The sequence below is a fragment of the Ictalurus punctatus genome, chromosome 15 (genome assembly GCF_001660625.3).
Source record: "Ictalurus punctatus breed USDA103 chromosome 15, Coco_2.0, whole genome shotgun sequence".
Lineage (NCBI taxonomy): Eukaryota > Metazoa > Chordata > Actinopteri > Siluriformes > Ictaluridae > Ictalurus > Ictalurus punctatus.
The window spans coordinates 26,811,985-26,832,726 of record NC_030430.2 but is presented as its reverse complement, the minus strand read 5'-3'; the positions used below and the strand labels follow the sequence as shown (position 1 = coordinate 26,832,726).

Genomic DNA, 20,742 nt, shown 5'->3' with positions numbered 1-20,742 from the left:
CTCCCACTCTCTCTCTCTCTCTCTCTCTCTCTCTCTCTCTCTCTCCCACTCTCTCTCTCTCTCTCTCCCACTCTCTCTCTCTCTCTCTCTCTCTCCCACTCTCTCTCTCTCTCTCCCACTCTCTCTCCCACTCTCTCTCTCTCTCCCACTCTCTCTGTCTCTCTCTCCCACTCTCTCTCTCTCTCCCACTCTCTCTCTCTCTCCCACTCTCTCCCCCACTCTCTCTCTCTCTCCCACTCTCTCTCTCTCTCTCTCCCACTCTCTCTCCCACTCTCTCTCTCCCACTCTCTCTCTCTCTCTCCCACTCTCTCTCCCACTCTCTCTCTCTCTCTCCCACTCTGCTCAGTTGGCCTGGACCGGTTTGGGTCCAACTGCGACTCCATTACAGTCCAGAATGTACTGCAAACAGCCTTGAGGAGCCTTCTGAGACGGCGTCTTCTTCCCCTCCGTCACCGCGTCGTTCTGAGCGCCGTTCTGACACCAACAAAAATAGAGAGAAAAAAATTGGTGCTTGGGAATATATTTACCCGTTTATACTCCCGTATTTACGCGTCTATGCTCCCGTATTTACGTGTTTATACTCCCGTATTTACGCGTCTATGCTCCCGTATTTACCCGTTTATACTCCCGTATTTACGCGTCTATGCTCCCGTATTTACCCGTTTATACTCCCGTATTTACCCGTTTATACTCCCGTATTTACGCGTCTATGCTCCCGTATTTACGCGTCTATGCTCCCGTATTTACCCGTTTATACTCCCGTATTTACCCGTTTATACTCCCGTATTTACCCGTTTATACTCCCGTATTTACGTGTTTATACTCCCGTATTTACCCGTTTATACTCCCGTATTTACACGTCTATGCTCCCGTATTTACCCGTTTATAGGAGTGAATATTTTAGGGATAAAAAGATGAATGAAGGTAAAGTTTCTCTGTAAGAGTAGCAGATGAGCGCTAGGTCAGATTATCCTTCACGTTTTATTAACACACACACACACACACACACACACACATTACGACTTCATCACCTCCATTTAGTGGCTTCATTACATTGCGTTTGAGTAACTATTATTTTACATTTGTAAATTGTCTCTTGCTTTTATGTTTCATCGTATTACATTTAACAGATAAAACAATCCTTCTTCATTCGGCATTTTCTATCCCTGATTTTTTCTTTTTTTCAGGTTTAAAGGTGAATGTTTGTGTTTAAAGGTGACAGTGAACACACTGCTGTAAAACTCCGTCTCAGACTCTTCTACTCAAGAAAAATCTGCCGACGTCCGCGGCGTGAACTACACGTGCGTGGTTTTAATCATCTGAACGTGGAGCTCGGCTGCGTAACCCAGCTCTGAACACCAGGAACTTTCCTCACACTAATGCAATAGTTATAAGATTGAAAAATAATTTTTAGTAAAATAAAACTTCCAACATATCCGTGTGTGTTAGATCGCTCTGATTAAAGGTATCCGTGTGTGTCTGTGTACCTGTGAAGGCTGGATGGTGGTGGGTCTCTTCGGGTTTTGGGACATGGCCTGATTCATCCTGGTTATAACCAGGTCTGCTATGAGCTGCCGGTCTTCAGCCTGATAATCTCCAACCAGGGGCATCGACGAGCCGACCACCTGATCCACAACACAGCTTCTTTTCATTATCATCATGCTTTTCTGTTTCACTCAGGCAGGAAAAATTTCTAAAGCATTAATAAGTATAATATGATAAATGACAATATTATAATAATGATTATATTAGAAATGTAATAAATGGACAAAACAGAAAAAAGACACAGGAGATGCTGGAACCTGGAGTCACTCAAAATGAATTTTACTTAGCAACTGCTACTGTAGCATAAACAAAGCTAGGTTAAGCTGCAAGTCCAGGAAAACAATGAAAACCATTAGACTTTGATTAATTTAACACATAATAGACGAGCTGTTTGCGTGGCAGCCATTTCTGTCACCATCCAGATCGATTATTACATATTTCACAATTTGGCATACTGATTAACATGAATGAATAAAAACAAACAAACAAACAAACAAAAGAAGAAGAAGCCTTCATATACATTACAGCACACTGAAATTCTGTTTTCCACATATCTCAGTCTGTTAGGAAGTTGGAGTGAGAGCCCAGGGTCAGCCATGACACACGTCATGTAAATACCGGAAAAAGACTAGAGACTACGATTCCCATCAGCCACTGCACCTCACCTGATTACGTCACATGACTGTCGGCACCTGATTCACGTTTGGGGTTAATGATCACTGGTATATGAAGTCACACTTTGCACTACACACACTGTCTTCCGTTGGTTCTTCTTTGCCGTTGTTTCTGTTGCTGTGTTTTGGTCATCGTTCTATGTTTGTTTCCAAGCTTTTGTCTTCCATAGCTCCTGTTTTGTTTTCATTCTTATTAAAACTTAATCTGTACTTGACAAACTTGATCCATCTTCGCCTCCTTACATAACAATATGGCGTCCGTGGAGCAGAGAGGGTTACAGGCCCAACAGTGGCAGCTTGGCAGTGCTGGGGCTTGAACCCCCGACCTTCTGATCCCTATATTTAACTGTGGCATAGTCAATTCACAAAACATGTTTCTACAGTTGTAGCCTAATGAAGAAATTCAGATTTATGAATATGCTGATTAGGAAATACCCCCAAGCCTTCAGGCCCCGCCCCCTTCCTTTCAGTATACAAAGTAATTTTGAAAACTGGACTACAATTGGACAACTCTACTGCAATCACAAAGTTCACACTTTTTGACATTCTGCGTTTTAACTTCAGTCATCTGTGTAATAAAGTCTCAGGTGACTTTAATAAATAATAAACAGGTAGAGGTCAGGTTTAGTGCGGTGATAAACGTACCTCAGCGATGTAATCTTTTCCATCTTTACCGTGAATGGCTTTAACTGCACAGATATCCAAACCCCCGAACAGCTCACTGCATGTATCCACCCACAGCTTATACCTACACACACACACCCACACACACATATACATTCAGGTAAGGGTCTTCGTTTATCTTTTACAGAAAATAAACTTTATAAAAAAAGTCCAAGATGTTCGAATAACTTAACATTTTATTCCTTCTTCTAATTTTCTCTGCGTGACCAATAAAAACATGAAAGTACTTTTATTTTATAACGATATTTTATTTTAAAAAAGAATGGCTAATGGTTTTAATAACAAAATAGGATTTGTATATAGTTTATAGAGAATATATACAGTATAATATACTCTATATGGCTAATTCACACTGCGCTAATAAACAACATTTAAAAAATAAGACTAAAATGTGCTCTGAACTTATTTTACTCTGAGAAACAGACAGGAAGTGACGATGTTACCTGTCCGTCATGGCCACTTGCTCCAGCATGGCTGTTCCGGTGTTGGACTTCCAGTTTCCTGAGATGGAGGTTCTCCTAAAATACAGCCAACAAAATAAAACAAAATGAGTTCATCTTTATCTTAAATAAAATAAAATAAAATAAAATAAAGGGGATATATTCGCTGTGACAGTTGTACAGTACTTACATGTAGGCTTTGTAGTTGTTTCCGATTTTCTGGATCCTGATGTCGTACTTGGAGTCGATGAAGGGTTCGGACGTGCTGTAGGTCTGTGTGAGAGCCACCACGCTTGCTATGTCCTGGAACTTTGTGTGATTGTCCACTTTCACCTTCACACAGGAGTTCACATGTAAATAATAGCTTCTGTTACGTAACCTATATTATCTACATGTACTCCAGAATTAATAAGCACTCTTCATATTTATTTATCTATTTATTTATTTATTTATTTCACTTAATTAGTTATTTAGTTAGGAAATGTGTTCGGTTTATCTAAAAATAAATAATGGGCAAAAATTACTGCAGAATACATTTTACCCAAATATTATTTACATTTTTTTACTCAAACAATTAAAAATACATTTATTTATTACATTTACTCAATAACATATACGTAATATGTAACACATTATCACTTTATTTTGTAAGCAATTCTTTTTTTCCAAAAACATGGCGAAATGGCTGTCAGCCCTTGTACGAAATATTTGGCAAATTGCCTCTCCTGGAAAAAAATATGCTCAGTCTCTAGAAACTCAGTGAGGACATAAAAATGTATATATATATATATATATATATATATATATATATATATATATATATATATATATATATATATATATATATATATATATATATACGTATGTGTGTGTGTGTGTGTGTGTGTGTGTGTGTGTGAGTATATTTATATATATTGCATTAAATAAACAAAAAAAAACCCTACAGCATCCTAATATGTTTACACTTATAATATTGTGCAAATAGGCTGTGTGTAGTACATATTCATTTTATATGTTAATTTTTACTCATTTTCATGAAGGTGCCAAGAATTCTGTAGTTGATGGTATGTACACTCTTAAAAATGTATTTGGTTGTCCATCTGGGGGATAATTAAAGGTTCTATGTAGAACAGAGGGGTTTCCTATCAGAAACGTTTGGAAATAGTTCTCTTATTAAGAGGCTATGCTGTTCATTTATCCAGTGAACCCTTAAAGAACCCTTAAAGAACCCTTTTTGAGTGTGTGTATTTTGGAGGTTGAGCTGACACATACCTTACCCACACCGGAGTGGGCGTGTCCAATTTTCACCACCACAGGGAAGGTTGGCATGGTTACCTAAAGAATATCAAAATAAAATCATTATACTTATACAGTGGATATAAAAAGTTTACACAGCCCTGTTAAAATGGCAGGTTTTTATGATGTAAAAAATTAAACCAGGATAAATCATGTCAGAAGGTTTTCTACTTTATTGTAAAATTTTAACCTGTTAATTAAAGTGTAAAACAATAAGAATCATTTACATACCCTTTTATAATGTGGCAGTGTTCATAATGAAACAAATCACATTGTTCCAATCATGATAAAAACTAATTAGTGTACATCTGTCATCAATTAAAGTCTGATTAACCCAAAATAAAGTCCAGCTGTTCCTAAAGGATTCTTCTGACATCTTTTTGGTAACGTCCAACTGGAAAAGCCCTGGACCACAAAGAGCTTACAGAGCAGGTATGGGATCTCACTGTTGATAAATATCAATCAGATGAGGATTTCAAACCATTTCCAAGGAATTGGACAGACCATGGAGCACTGTAAAGATAATAATCAACAAGTGGAGAGAATATGGCACGACAGTGACACTACTAAGAACATGATGTCCCTCTAAAATTGATGAGAAGATCAGGAGAAAACTGGTCAGGGAAGCTGCTGAGAGGGCTACAGCAATATTAAAATAATTTCAGCAATTTCTGGCAAGTACTGGTTACTCCCTACATGTGACAACAATCTCCCGAATTCGTCATATCTCTGGTCTATGAGGTAGGGAGCGAGACAGAAGCCTTTTTAACCAAAAAATAAATAAAAAATACATCCGATCTTCCAAAACCATGTGGAATAACGTGTTCTGGTCTGATGAGACCGAAGTTTAACTTTTTGCCATAAATACCAAAAGATATGTTTGGCACAAAAAACCACAAGAACACATCACATCTCCAAAAGAACAGCGTCCTCACGGAGAAGCACGGTGGTGGCAGCATCAGACTTTGGGGCTGTTTTTCTTCAGCTGGAGCTGGGGCTTTAATCAGGGTGGAGGGAATAATGAACAGCTCCAAATACCAGACAAAAAACCTTAACTCTTCCTCTACAACACTTCAGATGAAGAGGAATTTCACCTTTCAGCACGACAACGACCCAAAGCAAACCTCCAGATCAACAAAGGAACGGCTTCACCTAAACAAGATCAGCATCGTGGAGTCCAGACCTAAATCCAATCAAATCTCTGTGTGGTTGGATTTGGGGCTGTGCACAGGAGATGTCCAGATAATCTGACAGAGTTAGGTAAAATTTTTACATTTTACATCACAAAAACCTGCCATTTTAACAGGGGTGTGTAAACTTTTTAGATCCACTGTATATACGGTTTATAACAATAGAATGAGCCACACTGCAGATCTTGTTCATTTTTAATGTTTGTTTTTTTTACTTTTGTGCCACTGTATAAAAAATGAACCTCTCACCATCTCTTTGTAGTTTGCGTAGTAGGTTTGTTCGATCAGCGGAAATTTTTCAGCTCCCAGTTTCCTGTGTGTGCTGATCAGCTGAGCAAACTGCAGACCGCAAATAAAACATCACACAGATTATTACTCAGTCCAGATGCTCATTTAACTCTGCATCAGCATGCGCTTCTGTTCAAAAGTTATATTCGATTATTAGGTCTCTTATTTTATTTAAAAATTCCCACCAGATTTACAAACACTTCAATTATGTTGGTACTCACTGGAGTATGCTGATAAACGCCAATCAGCCATTAATTAGCAAGCACATTCACAGCATTTACATTTAGCCACACCCACAAACCTCCATAAAAGACAAAGAGAGCTGAAAACGTCAAAATGCCGACTAAACATTCAAAGAGCACCTCCTAAGCTCGGTAAATCTTCCAGAAATGTAGCTCAGCACGTCGGCTAACAGATACACACATTAACTCCTTCTCCTTTCATAGGGCGCCATTACTTTTGTCCTGATTGAACAGCTTTGTTTTGCAAGATTAAATCTCAACAATGCCCCAGCCGTAGCCGGGAGGGTAAAATTGGCCGTACGCTCTGGGTGGGTGGGGCTTACTCTCTCTCCCCTGTCAATCACAGCGACACTAGTGAATCATGGGGTCTGTGAGTTCACGTACGTGGAAGAGGACGGACAGCGCGTTCCTCTGAGTGTGTTACATGTCAGAGATATGGGAAAACTTCAAGTTACAGCTTTACCTGTGAGGGTTACAGAGCGCTGACCCTGGAGACTCCTTCCATACACGATACATAAACACATTTCTCCTCACAGAAAACTTCACCATATCAGTGATATCTGTATGATTCTGTAAAGCGACTCACCGCCCACGGTTTATCACACATGTTGTAGATGGACTGGAGAGAGTTGGTGCTGGAGACTCCTGCGTACTGCAGACCGATGATCAGGTTCCGGAAATCAGAATTCTCAGTCATGCTGAAGGCGTGTTGACGAACGAGGACAAAGTCAGGCTTGAAAGACCTGAAAAGAAATGTACACGTTATTATACACGTTAATGTACATCTAATTTTGGTGCCTATGCTTCACAGTGAAGGAGGCGTGGCCTGAGCGTAATAGTGAAGGGGGCGTGGCCTCTGTCTTAGTATTAGTGAAAAAGGTGTGGCCTCTGTTTCCGTATCTGTCAGTCCAATGAAGGAGGTGTGACCTCTCTGCTTCAATCCCAGTGAAGGAGGTGTGACCTCTCTGCTTCAATCCCAGTGAAGGAGGTGTGGTCTCTCTGCTTCAATCCCAGTAAAAGAGGTGTGGTCTCTCTGCTTCAATCCCAGTAAAGGAGGTGTGGTCTCTCTGCTTCAATCCCAGTGAAGGAGGTGTGGTCTCTCTGCTTCAATCCCAGTGAAGGAGGTGTGGCCTCTCTGCTTCAATCCCAGTGAAGGAGGTGTGGTCTCTCTGCTTCAATCCCAGTGAAGGAGGTGTGGTCTCTCTGCTTCAATCCCAGTGAAGGAGGTGTGGTCTCTCTGCTTCAATCCCAGTGAAGGAGGTGTGTTCTCTCTGCTTCAATCCCAGTAAAGGAGGTGTGTTCTCTCTGCTTCAATCCCAGTAAAGGAGGTGTGGCTTTTATACCTGTCAGTCTCAATAAAGGAGGTGTGTTCTTTGTTTTTGTCACTTTTAATTGAGGTGTGGCTTTTTACTTGTCAGTCTTAGGAAAGGAGGCACGGTCTCTGTACCCTTCAGACTCGGTGAAGGAGGTGTGCCATCTCTACCTGCCAGTCCCAGTGAAGGAGGCATGGCCTCTGTGCTTTAGTCCAATAGAAGGAGGCATGGTCTCTGTGCTTGTCACTTTTAATTAAGGTGTAGCCACTTTTCACCCATCAGTCTCAGCAAAAGAAGTGTAGTCTCTGTAATTCAGTTTCAATAAAGGAGGCGTGGCCTCTGTACCTGTCTGTCCCAGTAAAGGGGGTGTGGCCTCTCAAAAAAGCCAGCATGGCCTTTGTATTTATCACTTCTTATTGAGATGTGATTTTGTGTTTAATATTTGCTCTGATATTTAGATTATTTATTATAATAAAGACTTTGATTGACAGGTGAGGTCAAAGTCAATTTTGTTTGAACACAGGAATATATCAGTCTCTGCAGTACAACCTCCTACATCTTACTTATAATGCTGGACTGCTCCCAACCAGCTCTCTCTGTCTGTGTGTGTGTGTGTGTGTGTGTGTGTGTGGGCGATGTGATGTGGTTTATTCTTCCAGCCATTAGAGCAACACAATTATCTTGCAGCAGACAGACAGGCAGTGGGCTGATTGCATGCTACAATGCGTACACACACACACACACACACACACACACACACACACACACACACACACACACTTACTTTTTTTTCCATATTTATTTACACATCCTTTAAAATTTGGAAAATCTTACTTTAGCTGTTGGAACCAACTGAATCTGGAAATCCAGTTTACACGATTTATTTTCACTTCTCTGTGTGTAGTGTGTAGTGTGTAGTGTGTTATTGTGTTATTGTTGTGTGATCAGTAGGTAGATAAAAAAAGATAAATATAATTTTCCACAAAAATGTTTTAAGACTCGAGTTCAAGTTTTATTAAGTTTTAATTAAATAAATTTTAAAAAAATCTTCTTAAATTAAATGACAGTTTTTTGGTCATTAATGTAGATTAATTAATTTGTTTTTATGTAAAATTATAACATATTATAATTTATAAAATTATTATAAATTATAAAAATATAAATTATATGTAATTCCTTTTGTTATAAATTGTTATATCTGTATATGTACTTTTTAAATATTTTACTTCTACATTTGTTTTTATTTTTGTAACACTAAGGGGATTTGTGAAGATAAAACAAATCTGAAACTCACATTTTATTATTAAGTGAAAAGATGTGTGCTGTAAAGGAACTAACAACGTCATCGCACACAGTGCTGAAAACTGAACCAAAAAGTACCATTGTAGTTTTAGAATTTTCACAGAGATCAGACTTTATTTAACGTCTACATAAAGAATTATGCAATTCTATTTAAAATTATTATTCAACAATTATTATTATAAATTATTCTTCAACAAAATAAATATGAGACTTTAACAGATATATGATAAATTACATTAAAAACAGTTAAAGTAATGCAACTGGATGTTAGTAGACTCACCTCACCACCTTGGTCCCGTTCCTGAGGACCTGCATGGCCACGTTGCAGGTTCCGTTAGCGTGAGACACCACACTGATGTCATGAAACTCAGCCTAGAATAGAGAAATTCATTCCTACAGTATATTAATCATACATCTTAAACAATAAAAGGTAAACGTCACTTTATTCCAAACTCACCTGCTCCACCCGAATCTCATAATCTCCCTGTAGCTTTTTTCCTCGGAAGACTTTGGCCCTGTAGCGCACACCAACACGGCGTGTTCATGTAAAGTGATGAGGAATGATTGTGGTTATCATGTGGAATTGCAGTTGTTTATCAGAGTTAAACCCATTTTACTGGAAGACCAAACATATATACTCATACGATAATGATAGCGTATTAGAGTCAGAGTCCAGAACTCTTATGTTCAACATGCAGGGCAGGAAAGGATAAAAAAAAAAAACAATGCGTTAGAGCCGCTAGGATACCATCAGTGTGTTTCTTTAAAATTTCTCAAAAGCAAGAGGTTTGATATTTTCGTGAATCTGAGCTACAGTGCCCTCCATTAATATCGGCACCCTTGGTAAATATGAGCAAAAGAAGGCTGTGAAAAATTGTCTTTATTGTTTAAACTTTTGATCTTTTGTTTAAAAAATTCACAAAAATACTCTGCTCTCATGGATCTCAAACACAACACAGGTTTATCAAAAAAATATCTTTGTTAAATATAAGTGTGCAACAATTATTGGCACCCCTTTAGTCAATGCTTTGTGCTAGCTCCCTCTGCCAAGATAACAGCTCTGAGTCTTCTCCTATAACGCCTGATGAGGTTGGAGAATACATGGTGAGGGATCTGAGATCGTTCCTCCATACAGATTCTCTCCAGATCCTTCGCATTTCGAGGTCCATGCTGGTGGACTCTCCTCTTCAGTTCACCCCACAGGTTTTCTTTGGGGTTCGGGTCAGGGGACTGGGATGGTCATGGCAGGACCTTGATTTTGTGGTCAGTAAACCATTTGTGTTGATTTTGATGATGTTTTGTGGTGATGTCGGTGACTTCAGATTGTAGTTTTGGAGACTTTCTGACCCCAAGACACAACTAACATCTGCAGTTCTCCAGCTGTGATCCTTGGAGATGTTTTATCCACTCGAACCGTCCTCTTCACAGTGCGTTGAGACGATACAGACACACGTCCAATTCCAGGTCCATTCATAACATTTCCAGTGGACTGGAACTTCTTAATTATTGCCCTGATGGTGAAATGGGCGTTTTCAATGCTTGTGCTATTTTCTTATAGACACGCCCTATTGTGTGAAGCTCAACAACCTTTTGCTGCACATCACAGCTACATTCCTCGCTCTTACCCAGTGTTATGAATGACTAAGGGAATTTGGCCTGTGTGTTACCTCATATTTATACCCCTGTGAAACAGGAAGTCATGGCTGAATAATTTCCTGTTCCTAGTCACACAAGATTTTTTTGGATAAACCTGTGTTGTGTTTGTAATTGTTTGATCTCCATGAGAGCAGAGTATTTTTCTGAATTTTTTGAACAAACAATCAAAAGTTTAAACAAACAATAAAGACAAGTTTTCACCGCCTTCTTTGCTCATATTTATTCATTTAACGGAGGCTTTTATCTAAAGTGATTTACAAATGAGGAAATACAAGCAAAGCGGAGAACAATACGAGTCGTGCTACTGTACAGGATTTATAACTGAGTTCTAGAGAAGCAGTGTGCGCAGAGTGGAGGTGTAAGAGCCAGAGTAAATAATGTGGGGTTGGTGTTTTAGGGGTTACTGACGTGTTCATGGAAGAGGTGGGTCTTTAACTGTTTTTTGAAGACAGTGACAGATTCTGTGGTCTGGATTGAAGTTGGAAGTTCATTCCACCACTGAGGAACAGTTAGTCTGAAGGTTCTGGACATTGAGCCACGCAGAGTCAGCACTACTAAGTGTCAGTCATTTACCGATCACAGATTGCGTGAGGTAATAAGTTGTTTATGCTGATGAAAATGTTACCTGAACCCGACTACACCGATGAACCTGACCGTGTTCCAGCAGTTATGATGTGACACAGGCTTGAGTGGAGATCAGATGTGAATGTTGGACTACATCTCCTGACCGTGATACACTGCAGTGCACCGCACAAGCCCAGTCCTCTCAATAAACACCTGCAGTTACACACTCTTACACACACCGAGTCGTAAAAACACGGTTAAATGTAGAATTATTAAGAACCCGAGTGTGATCTTCTCCTCTCTGGTGTATAAACACTAAATGTGATGAGATACAGCCTGTGTGTTTTTGTTTTGGGTTTTTTTTAGTTGAATTAGGATCAATTTTAATTTTTAACATGAAGGAACTGGGATTTTTTTTAAAAATAGTAGGCATATCATTATTATTAATTCATTCATTTATTTTTTACACATTCCCATTATGGTAAATATTGGGAGTTGGTGAAGGTGTCAAGCTTTTTATTCCCTTAAAACGGGGTCATTGGCTTAAACAACTTTGGCCGTAGGTCTCATCTGCACTTTTTACTTTTTGAAGATGTACTACTTTATTCTATTTTATTCATCCAACTAGTAAATAGTGATTGTGGCTGTTTTCCGAGAAGAAATGTGACTAATGTACTGAAGCTTAATAAACCAAATGTCTTAGAGCGTTAATTAAATTTATCAGATGGGATGCGTTGCTTGCAGCTTTTCCCAATTTACAGATGAACTTGTTCCATGTGTTATTGTGTTTAATGTGAATTAGAGAAACAGAACTTGATAAACGATCTAATGATAAAATGTGCATCTCCACATTAAAAGAGAATGAAATCTTGATGACAGATGCGTGTTTGTTTACACTGTGCAGCTCTCATTTTGTGATTTATTCATATTGAAGCTTTCTCACTGATCTGAATAGGGAAGCCTTGCAGACGGAGATGAGGGAGATGACGGTGACTCAGCAAGATCAAAGCGTCAGGAAATAAATCTACACCAGCGATGCATATTCAATTACTTTACTTAAGCTTTAGGCAGTTTCATGACTGTGCATGTTCACTCTCAATTATTAGGAACGCACCAAACAAAGACAGACGGAAATGTTTAACGATAAACCCATAAACCAAGAGACGGATTTGTGTTCGTGCTGGATTTAGTTTTGGAAAGCATGAAATATTTTGCATGTTTTTTCCCCAACTAACGTCCAAACCTGCTCTGTTTTGAAGCTATTTCTGTTCCAGCACTGTTCCTGTACAGATACTAGTGGCTGAAACGTAAGCGTGTTTATTCCCACTGCTGCAGGAAGTGAGAATGTGTGTTAATAAAAGGCATACACAAGTCTACAGCACGGATAAAGAAACACAATAACGGATGAAGATGAGCGTTAAATTCCACATTAAATATGAACAAAAATTAATTATCAAGCAAGTGTTCAAAACGGTCTCCTTACATTACCCCACTTCTCAACAGTAAGATTATAATAATTAATTATCATTTGAGATGTCGGGTCGGATTTCACGAGAAATGTCAGTTGATGTAATTCATGACGTCATTTGCATTTGCGTGGTTACATCACAAATGAGATTAGCTTGTGTTAGCTAACTGACTAGCACTAACATGACTAAAAATCCCTCTGAATTCCTCTCACAAAAGATTAGCTCATTTTAAATAGCTAGTTATCATATGGTTGGATGTACATATATGGAGGACTTAAACTCTTATCTCAGTTTAGTTAATATTAGCTAGTGACTTAGCATTAGCAGTTGAGTTTATAAACATGACAAAATCCTCTCTCAAGGTTATATTAGGTAGCTGGCTTGTGTTAGCATCCACAGTAGGGAAACTCCCCAAGAACACTGTCACAAATAAGGTTAGTTCATTTATAGACATACTTAAGCTTCTTCATATTAGCTAATATTAGCTAGCTGGCTAGATTATGCAGATTAGCATTGCAGATTATGAAGATAAAAATCCTTCAGAAATCCTGTCACAATGACATTAGCTGATTTTAGCCAGCGAGATTAATGCTGAAGATTAAGAACATGACTTAAAATCCTCTCTCAGGACAGCTTCGTGTTAACATGACCAAAGAAAAAAAGGTAAACAAATAAGTTTAGTTCTTTTCAGCCATCTGAAATCATCTTACAGGTGAGCTAATATTAGCTAGCTGACTAGATTTAGCTAAGTGGCTAGCGTTAATATGACTAACAATCCTTCAGAAATCCTGTACCAAATGAGATTAGCATATTTTAGCCAGCTAGAAGGACAATCAGAGCCCTTAAGGGTTCTAATTGCTCTAAGAGCGAGTGTGTGTGTGTGTGTGTGTGTGTGTGTATGGTACAAACTAAAGTCATTGATGCTCATTATTTAATCCTTAATATCTAGACCCTGTCAGGAGTTTAACATTTAGCATTCTTGGTACTTGGTACACTATTAGACAAACAGGGTTCTTCTGGGATTCTTATTATTGTAAGATGGTTCTGCCCTGTGGGAACTCTCTCTGATAGTAAAACACTCTGATGTAGGGTTCTATGTACTGAAGAACCATTTGAAGGTGTAAAAATGTTGAGTGTATTAACTGGGTACGTATGCAGTACAGACTGCAAATTAAAGGTAAGAAAAGTGTTCTTCAAGGGTCCATCGGATAATTAAGGGTACTTAGCTTAGCTAAAATGGTTCTACAAGAGAAACATTCTGTTATAGGGTTCTCCCGAACAACCGTTAAGGGTTTTTGATTATTGAGTGTATAAATAGACGCGGTGTGTGACGTGCATAGAGAGTTTATTAGACACAGATGGTAAGCCTCAGAGAAGCTTTGTACTGTATTGTGCATGAAAATGAGAAACCTGAGGTTCTGCCAAGCCCCGAGACAAACTCTACTGAATACAAAATACACTTTTATCTCCGATAGTGCCCTAATCTGCATGTATATATTTTGGCACCCATTTAACTAGCGATAAGATTTCTTTCTTTCTTTCTTTCTTTCTTTCTTTCTTTCTTTCTCTCTTTACTTTAATGTGTTGCTGTAGAGGTTCTCTGCTGTTTTTCTTCCTCTAGTCAGTGTTTTTTTCTTCTTTAAGAACTGGTTGGTGAGTGCAGCTGTTCTGTACACACCCTGTAATTTTAGGTCTCATAGATGCACTGATTAGCAGTTAAGCGAGAACTCGCCTCCCTGAACGCTCTCCAAATAGCTACTGTATTAAAAAGCTGAGGTCTGAGATTGTCCATGATATAAAAGATCTTACATCTTGTTGAATAATTTACAATCATTTATATATATTACTTAATAATTGATCAATTATTTGGCGTAGAGTTTAAATTGCATCTTGTCACAGTAAACCGATTGCACATCCATTGGTAGATTTGTAGTTTGGCAGTGAAAAAGTCAGAAGTCAGTTATACTGTAAACAGCACAAGTTCTTATTTACTCTTTTGCAATTTTACTGGTTTATTTAAATTTTTTTTAAACAGTCACCTGGAACTAAAACAGGCACATAGTACTATCTGTGGCACATACCGTGTCTGTCTGAAATAGATGCATTTTTATTGATTATTAATGTTAAAGAAGAAAAGGTAGGTGAAGATGTCTCAGCACGAATTACAGCCTAACCACATCTCCAGAACCACATGAAAAAGACCTGAAACTAGCCCTAAAAGTTCAGACATTGGAAAACGTTGACAAAACTTTCTTCATGAAAGTGCACACACATTTCTGATTTTCATCCGCAGCACGCCTTTGTGTCACCACCAGGTACGGATATGGTACAATTTATGTTAAAATAAATGGTTCTTTAGATTGTAAATACACAGTCTACACTTGCACTTTGCTTTTGTTTGCCGTGGCCTATATTTGTGTAAAGTGATTAAATTTTAATCCGAATTATGAAAATAAATGACATTTAATGACATTCAGTTAGGACGAATATAAACTAAAATGTTATTTACTCACACAGCCAGATTATTAATGATTAGAGTGACATACATTAATTACCGTAAATGCAGTGTGCTTTATGTGTAAGAACATTTCCCTTCACATCAGTGTCAATTTTCAGAATATAAATGAATTGCTGATGAATCTCAGCTAAATCACTCTGTAGAAAAATGAAATGATCGTCCATTCACTCGACGCCGTAGTGAAATATGAAACCTGAGATGAAATGGATGCATTGTAATGATAATAATAATAATAATAATAATAATAAAAATCCAACTGATATTCATTTCCTAACGTATACGGCAGGAGAATGCACTTTCCAAGGTGCTCTCAGTGATGGTTTCAGTGATGTTTTGGGAGTTATATAATATATGAAAGCATCGTTCAGTCGCTCAGGAGTGTGGAGATGAATCACTTGGCCCTCGCTTTTTGTTCTGCAGTGTTTAGTGGTGAAATATAATAAACAGGATCACTGCTGTGGAGTGAGACCTTCTCTTTGTCAACTTTTTGCTAAATCACACTCCATATGGTGTGAACAAACGGCAAGTCAGGGATTCACACTGGGATCTGTGTTCTTTTCACAGGTTATGCAGTTTTTTGTGCTGATAAACAATAGATGTGTGACCACGAACAACCAGATACTGTAATATATTACATTTTTATCTATAAAATTAGAGCACAGATACCACGGGAGAAATCAAGGCATATAACCCCCAAATTTATTCTTTTTCCTAGAACAGCACGTCCCCTTGTGTTTTATTCCTCTTACACCACAGCGACTTGCCAATGACTACAATTTTTCATTTATTAAAGAAAAAGTCATACTTTTTGATCAGTTTATAGTTACATTTAACATTCATGAAGCGAGTGAGATCCTGTTCTCACTTATGTTATAGCAGCTATAAACACCCGTTCCCTCACCATCCCCCTCTCTATTCTCTCTCTTCATAATAATAATAAAAAGACCAAAAAAAAACGCAGCTTGTCATGTTACTGAGAAACATCCTCTGTCCTGAAGATGACCTGCTCCGACACTGGAGACTCCTTCTATAAATGTTACATAAACATCTTCTGTTTAATATTAGTGGAACGTACAAGCTGTACCCTAAATCAGATGGTTGAATATATAAAATACTATAATATCTCTAATATCACAACACAATACCAACCATTCTGTCAGCAGGAACACATCTCCATTACAGAAGAATGTATTTTATATCACACTCTGTGTCCTGCATCACTGCCGGGTCTTTAATTCGGTAGAGCATCTAAATTCCCAGTGTGCAACCCTGGATGTTCTGATGTTGGGAAAGATACGACTGTCTGTGATGTCCAGGCTTTTGCCAGAGGCAGCTGATCAATGAGGGACAACTGTAATGACAGAAGAGTGAGAGGTCACGCCACGGCCATTGCCTACCCAAACCCCTCAGAGTAGAGGATTCTGATAGAGGAATTTCATTATTTGAATTCATGACTGAACTTCATGAGTTATTTTACAGCTGTAAGAATCTTTTTTTTTTTTTTTAAACCATTTACTATAGAGTTGTGGTAGATTAAAGTGCATTATGAATAATACAATTAAATGACCATTTTATCTGTAAAATAGGAAACAAAATTAAGAACACAAGGGGTTACATAACATAACATAATACTACTATAACAGAACATACTACTACTACTACTACTACTACCATTAGATGAAAGTTGAAAATAAAATAATAAATAAAGAAAATGTCATTTTAATTAAAAATAAATAAATAAGACAACTAAAAGTTTAATATAAAAAAACATTAAGGAATAAATGAATAACGCTACCAAATTATTTACTAGATACCAAGACACTTTATCACAGTTTAATATAACCGCTGGTGCACTGAGGAACAGACACTGAACGGGTCGGCCAAGGAAAACTACAACAGCTGATGATGGAAACATTGTGAAAGCTGTGAAGAAAAACCCAAAAACAACAGACTGTGACATCACCAACCTCCTCCAACAGGCAGGGGTGAAGGTCACAATCCACCGTTCGGAGAAGACTTCGAGAGCAGAAATATAGAGGCCGTTCCACAAGATGTAAACCAGTCATCAGCAGTAAGAATCCGAAAACCAGACTGGGATTCACAAAGAAATACGGAGATGATCCACAAAAGTTCTGGAACCAAACTGATGGAAAGGCCAAAGTGTGGAGAAAGAACGGATCTGCTCGTGATCCAGAACATACGAGCTCATCTGTGAAACATGGTGGAGGTAGTGTCATGGCTTGGGCTTGCTTGGCTGCTTCTGGAACATTCTCACTAATCTTTACTGATGATGAACTCATGATGGAGCAGCAGAATGAATTCAGAAGTTTACAGGAACATCCTGTCTGATAATTTACAGAGAAACGCATCCGAATGAATCAGGAGGAACTTCATCATGCAGCGAGACAACGACCCAAAACACACTTCCACCTCGACACAGGACTTCATCAGGGGGAAAGTGGAAGGGTTTAGACTGGACACGTCCATCACCAGACCTTCACCCAACTGATCAGCACCTCACCTCCTGAAGAGGAGACTGAAGAGAGAACCCCCCCGAAACAAACAACTACTGGAAGAAGCTGCGGGAGAAACCTGGAGAAGCTTCACAGCAGAAGAAACAGCAGTTTTACGTCAGTGAGTCGCAGGAGTGATGCAGTTACTGCGAGTAAAGGAAACGCAACCGAATATGACCTGTTATTTACTTCAAGACTGATCTGTTCCTATACTTTTGCTCACTTAAATATTGTGTGTTCTGATACAAAAGGTTCCATGTTTTATGTTGTTTATACACGTCTAGATGTAAACACCAGGAAATAAATAAAAGCTGAAATCCGAAACTCTCGTCTCATCTCCATCTTCTTATCTCAAACCCAGATGTATTTAGGGTACAGCACAAAAAAAGGAACTGATCTTGCTGTTCCAATAGTTTTGGTGGGGACTGTGTGTGTCAGTACTACACTCCGTCCGTCACCTTTACTCCAGCTGGCAGTGTTAAACTCTAATTGCACTATTTCCATTGTTTTAATGTCAGGACATTAATCAGGCCTGCAACACACACTCACACACACACACACACACACTCACACACACACACACACACACTCACACACACACACACACACACACACACACACATCTCTGGAGTGTAAACAGGGGAATGCTCTGCAGCAACACGTTTATTGACGTGTGTAAAACACAGAGCTTCCAGCAGCATTACGTCTCTCGGGAATCTGAACGCTTTCACAACCTGAGCTGAGACTCGAGGAGGAAGAGCCTGGAGTTTCACTCAATAACCTGAGTGTGTGTAATTACATAATCTTAGAACATTACATTGTATTATATTACATCACAGCGCTGCTGAGTTCTGGACTGTGATTGGTCAGAAGGTGGTGATTAATCCTCTATAACAGCAGATCCAACAGTAGCGCAGGTTTATATTAACGTGCTCGTTCTGGTACATTATCGTTTCTATAGTAACGGCTCGTTCACAAGGACGTGTACAGCAAACGCTTCACTGATAATAAACGTGTGCAATCGTTTATGTTTTTTGAGGAGGCGTTTATGTGACATGTATGGAAGGAGTCTCCAGTGTCAGCGCTGTGTAACAGTCAGACGTAAAGCTGTAACTTTAAGTTTCCCACATCTTCAGGACAAGCTGCGATTTTTTTTGTGTTATTAATGTATTAAATTAACTGGTGAGGGAACGACATTTTATAGGTGCTATAATGTAAGTGAGAACAGGAAGTAACTTGTTTTGTGAACATTTCAGTTAAAAAGTATGAGGTCATTCTTTAATAAATAAAAACTTGTAATTTTTGGCAAATTGCTGTGGTATAAGAGGGGAAAAAACACTTATTAAAACAGTAACTGTAGAAGTCTTCTCTAATTCCAATAATTTAATTATAACCTGGGGACCTTTATGTGACACTTGGAAGTCAATCACTTTAAAGATCTTTCTTGTGCGTCTTTCCTTATGCACTTTAAAACAGAGCATGTCTGTGTGCTTATATTCCATCAATAAATAATACATATCATATTAAATCATGCTTTTTCAGGGGCGTGTGCTGTTGTATGAGATCTGCTGAGACACGAGACATATTTCTTGAGGAGATGAAGATGAGGAGATGTTTTATCAGCTACTCTTCACCATGGCCTTCATCATTGTTCCAAAGGGATTTGTTGTGAAACAATCATGAAAGCTGGTAATAAATAATTTTCCGGTTTTCTATCCAAGAACACGGCAGCATAGCTAAACAAATTAGTGATCTAATTAAGAAAAACACACATGAATTAAACAGTCTAATTATTTCAGAGCTTTACACGCTCCATCGAGCTCCATCGACTTGTTGACAGTCGAATGCAGCACACAAATAAAGGAATGAATCTCTGTATTATAAACATTACACACTGAAGAGCAATTTTGTGGCTTTATATACCTGGAGATATTTTATAGACAACACATGACCACATCATATTCATGCTTGTGAATAATTAGCTGTAATAACAATAACTGCATTTAGATGCACAGACTTCACATATTTGACCCACATTTAGGAAATCTATTTTGTAACTATATATTAATAGGTAATGTGATACCTGATTTTAGGCAATGATTCAAGGAAATTGCTCACAATCATGAAATCATACACTCACATGATATAATAAACATTGTAATAGAGAAGAGAGAAGATGGCATCATGCGTGATGGGGAGATGGAGGATTTGTGCTCTCTGCATCATGCGTGCGAGAGGAAAACCCAAAGCATTCATTCAGTCAGTCACGCATGACCTCATTTCAACATACTAACATCGTTCCACCAGTTTCATCCTAAAAATCCCACACACAATTACATGCACACCTGTTTTTGCTTGTATTTCCTCATATGTAAGTCGTTTCCGATAAAAGTGTCTGCTAAAGGAATAAATGTAAAAGCATCACCACACCTACCATTCCTGCTGCGGCTCGTCGATGACCAGCAGGATTTTTAACTTCTTGGCAACGGGGACGGGTGTTTGCTCGACCAACCCTGCCGAGGCTGCAGTTTGCTTCACTACGTTGGTGATGGAGCTGAAGAATCCTGCACCTGAGGACTGGGCAGGAGGCTGGGGTTTCCTCTCTGGGTTTGGGTTCTGACTCTGGCTCGGAGAGACCTGAGGAGCCAATTCGGATTCCGCCCCGGGTGGAGGAGGCTGGGGAGGATCGGGTTTCTGCAGGTCTGATAGGTAACCGTTGGGCAGGTTGGAGATGAAGGTGCTGTCAGAGAGACGGCGGCGCAGGTAGTTCATGGCTGCGGATGAGGATGTAATCAAAAATACTGATCCGTGATGGAGGAACTGGCGCTGCTCACAGAAGGACTGCAAAATGTGTGAGAGCTTTTTGAGAGATTATCACTCGTCAGATTGGAATGGGTTTCCTCCGTGCGTCTCTGTGCTTCCTCTCGGCTCTGGATGCCTGGAATGCTGACGTCGCTCATCCTCATCCACCAATCACATGCTTCTAAAGCCTGCAGGAGACGAGATGCTCAGCCCCCCCTCCATCCATCCATCCACCCCTCTCTCCAT

The 20,742-nt window shown here is 39.0% G+C and overlaps 1 protein-coding gene across 1 annotated transcript; it reads right to left on the bottom strand.

Moving 5' to 3' along the window:
- Positions 1-270: 270 nt before the first annotated feature.
- syn2a (synapsin IIa) lies at positions 271-20,689 on the bottom strand. Its single transcript, XM_017487925.3, has 11 exons — positions 20,129-20,689; positions 9,432-9,489; positions 9,255-9,346; positions 6,946-7,102; positions 6,079-6,168; positions 4,616-4,678; positions 3,534-3,676; positions 3,347-3,421; positions 2,865-2,967; positions 1,488-1,625; positions 271-474 (listed from the first exon to the last, which is right to left on the bottom strand). Exons 1-11 carry the CDS (start codon positions 20,464-20,466, stop codon positions 343-345), a joined length of 1,389 nt encoding a protein of 462 aa, XP_017343414.1. The 5' UTR covers positions 20,467-20,689; the 3' UTR covers positions 271-342.
- Between the last annotated feature and the right edge of the window lie 53 nt (positions 20,690-20,742).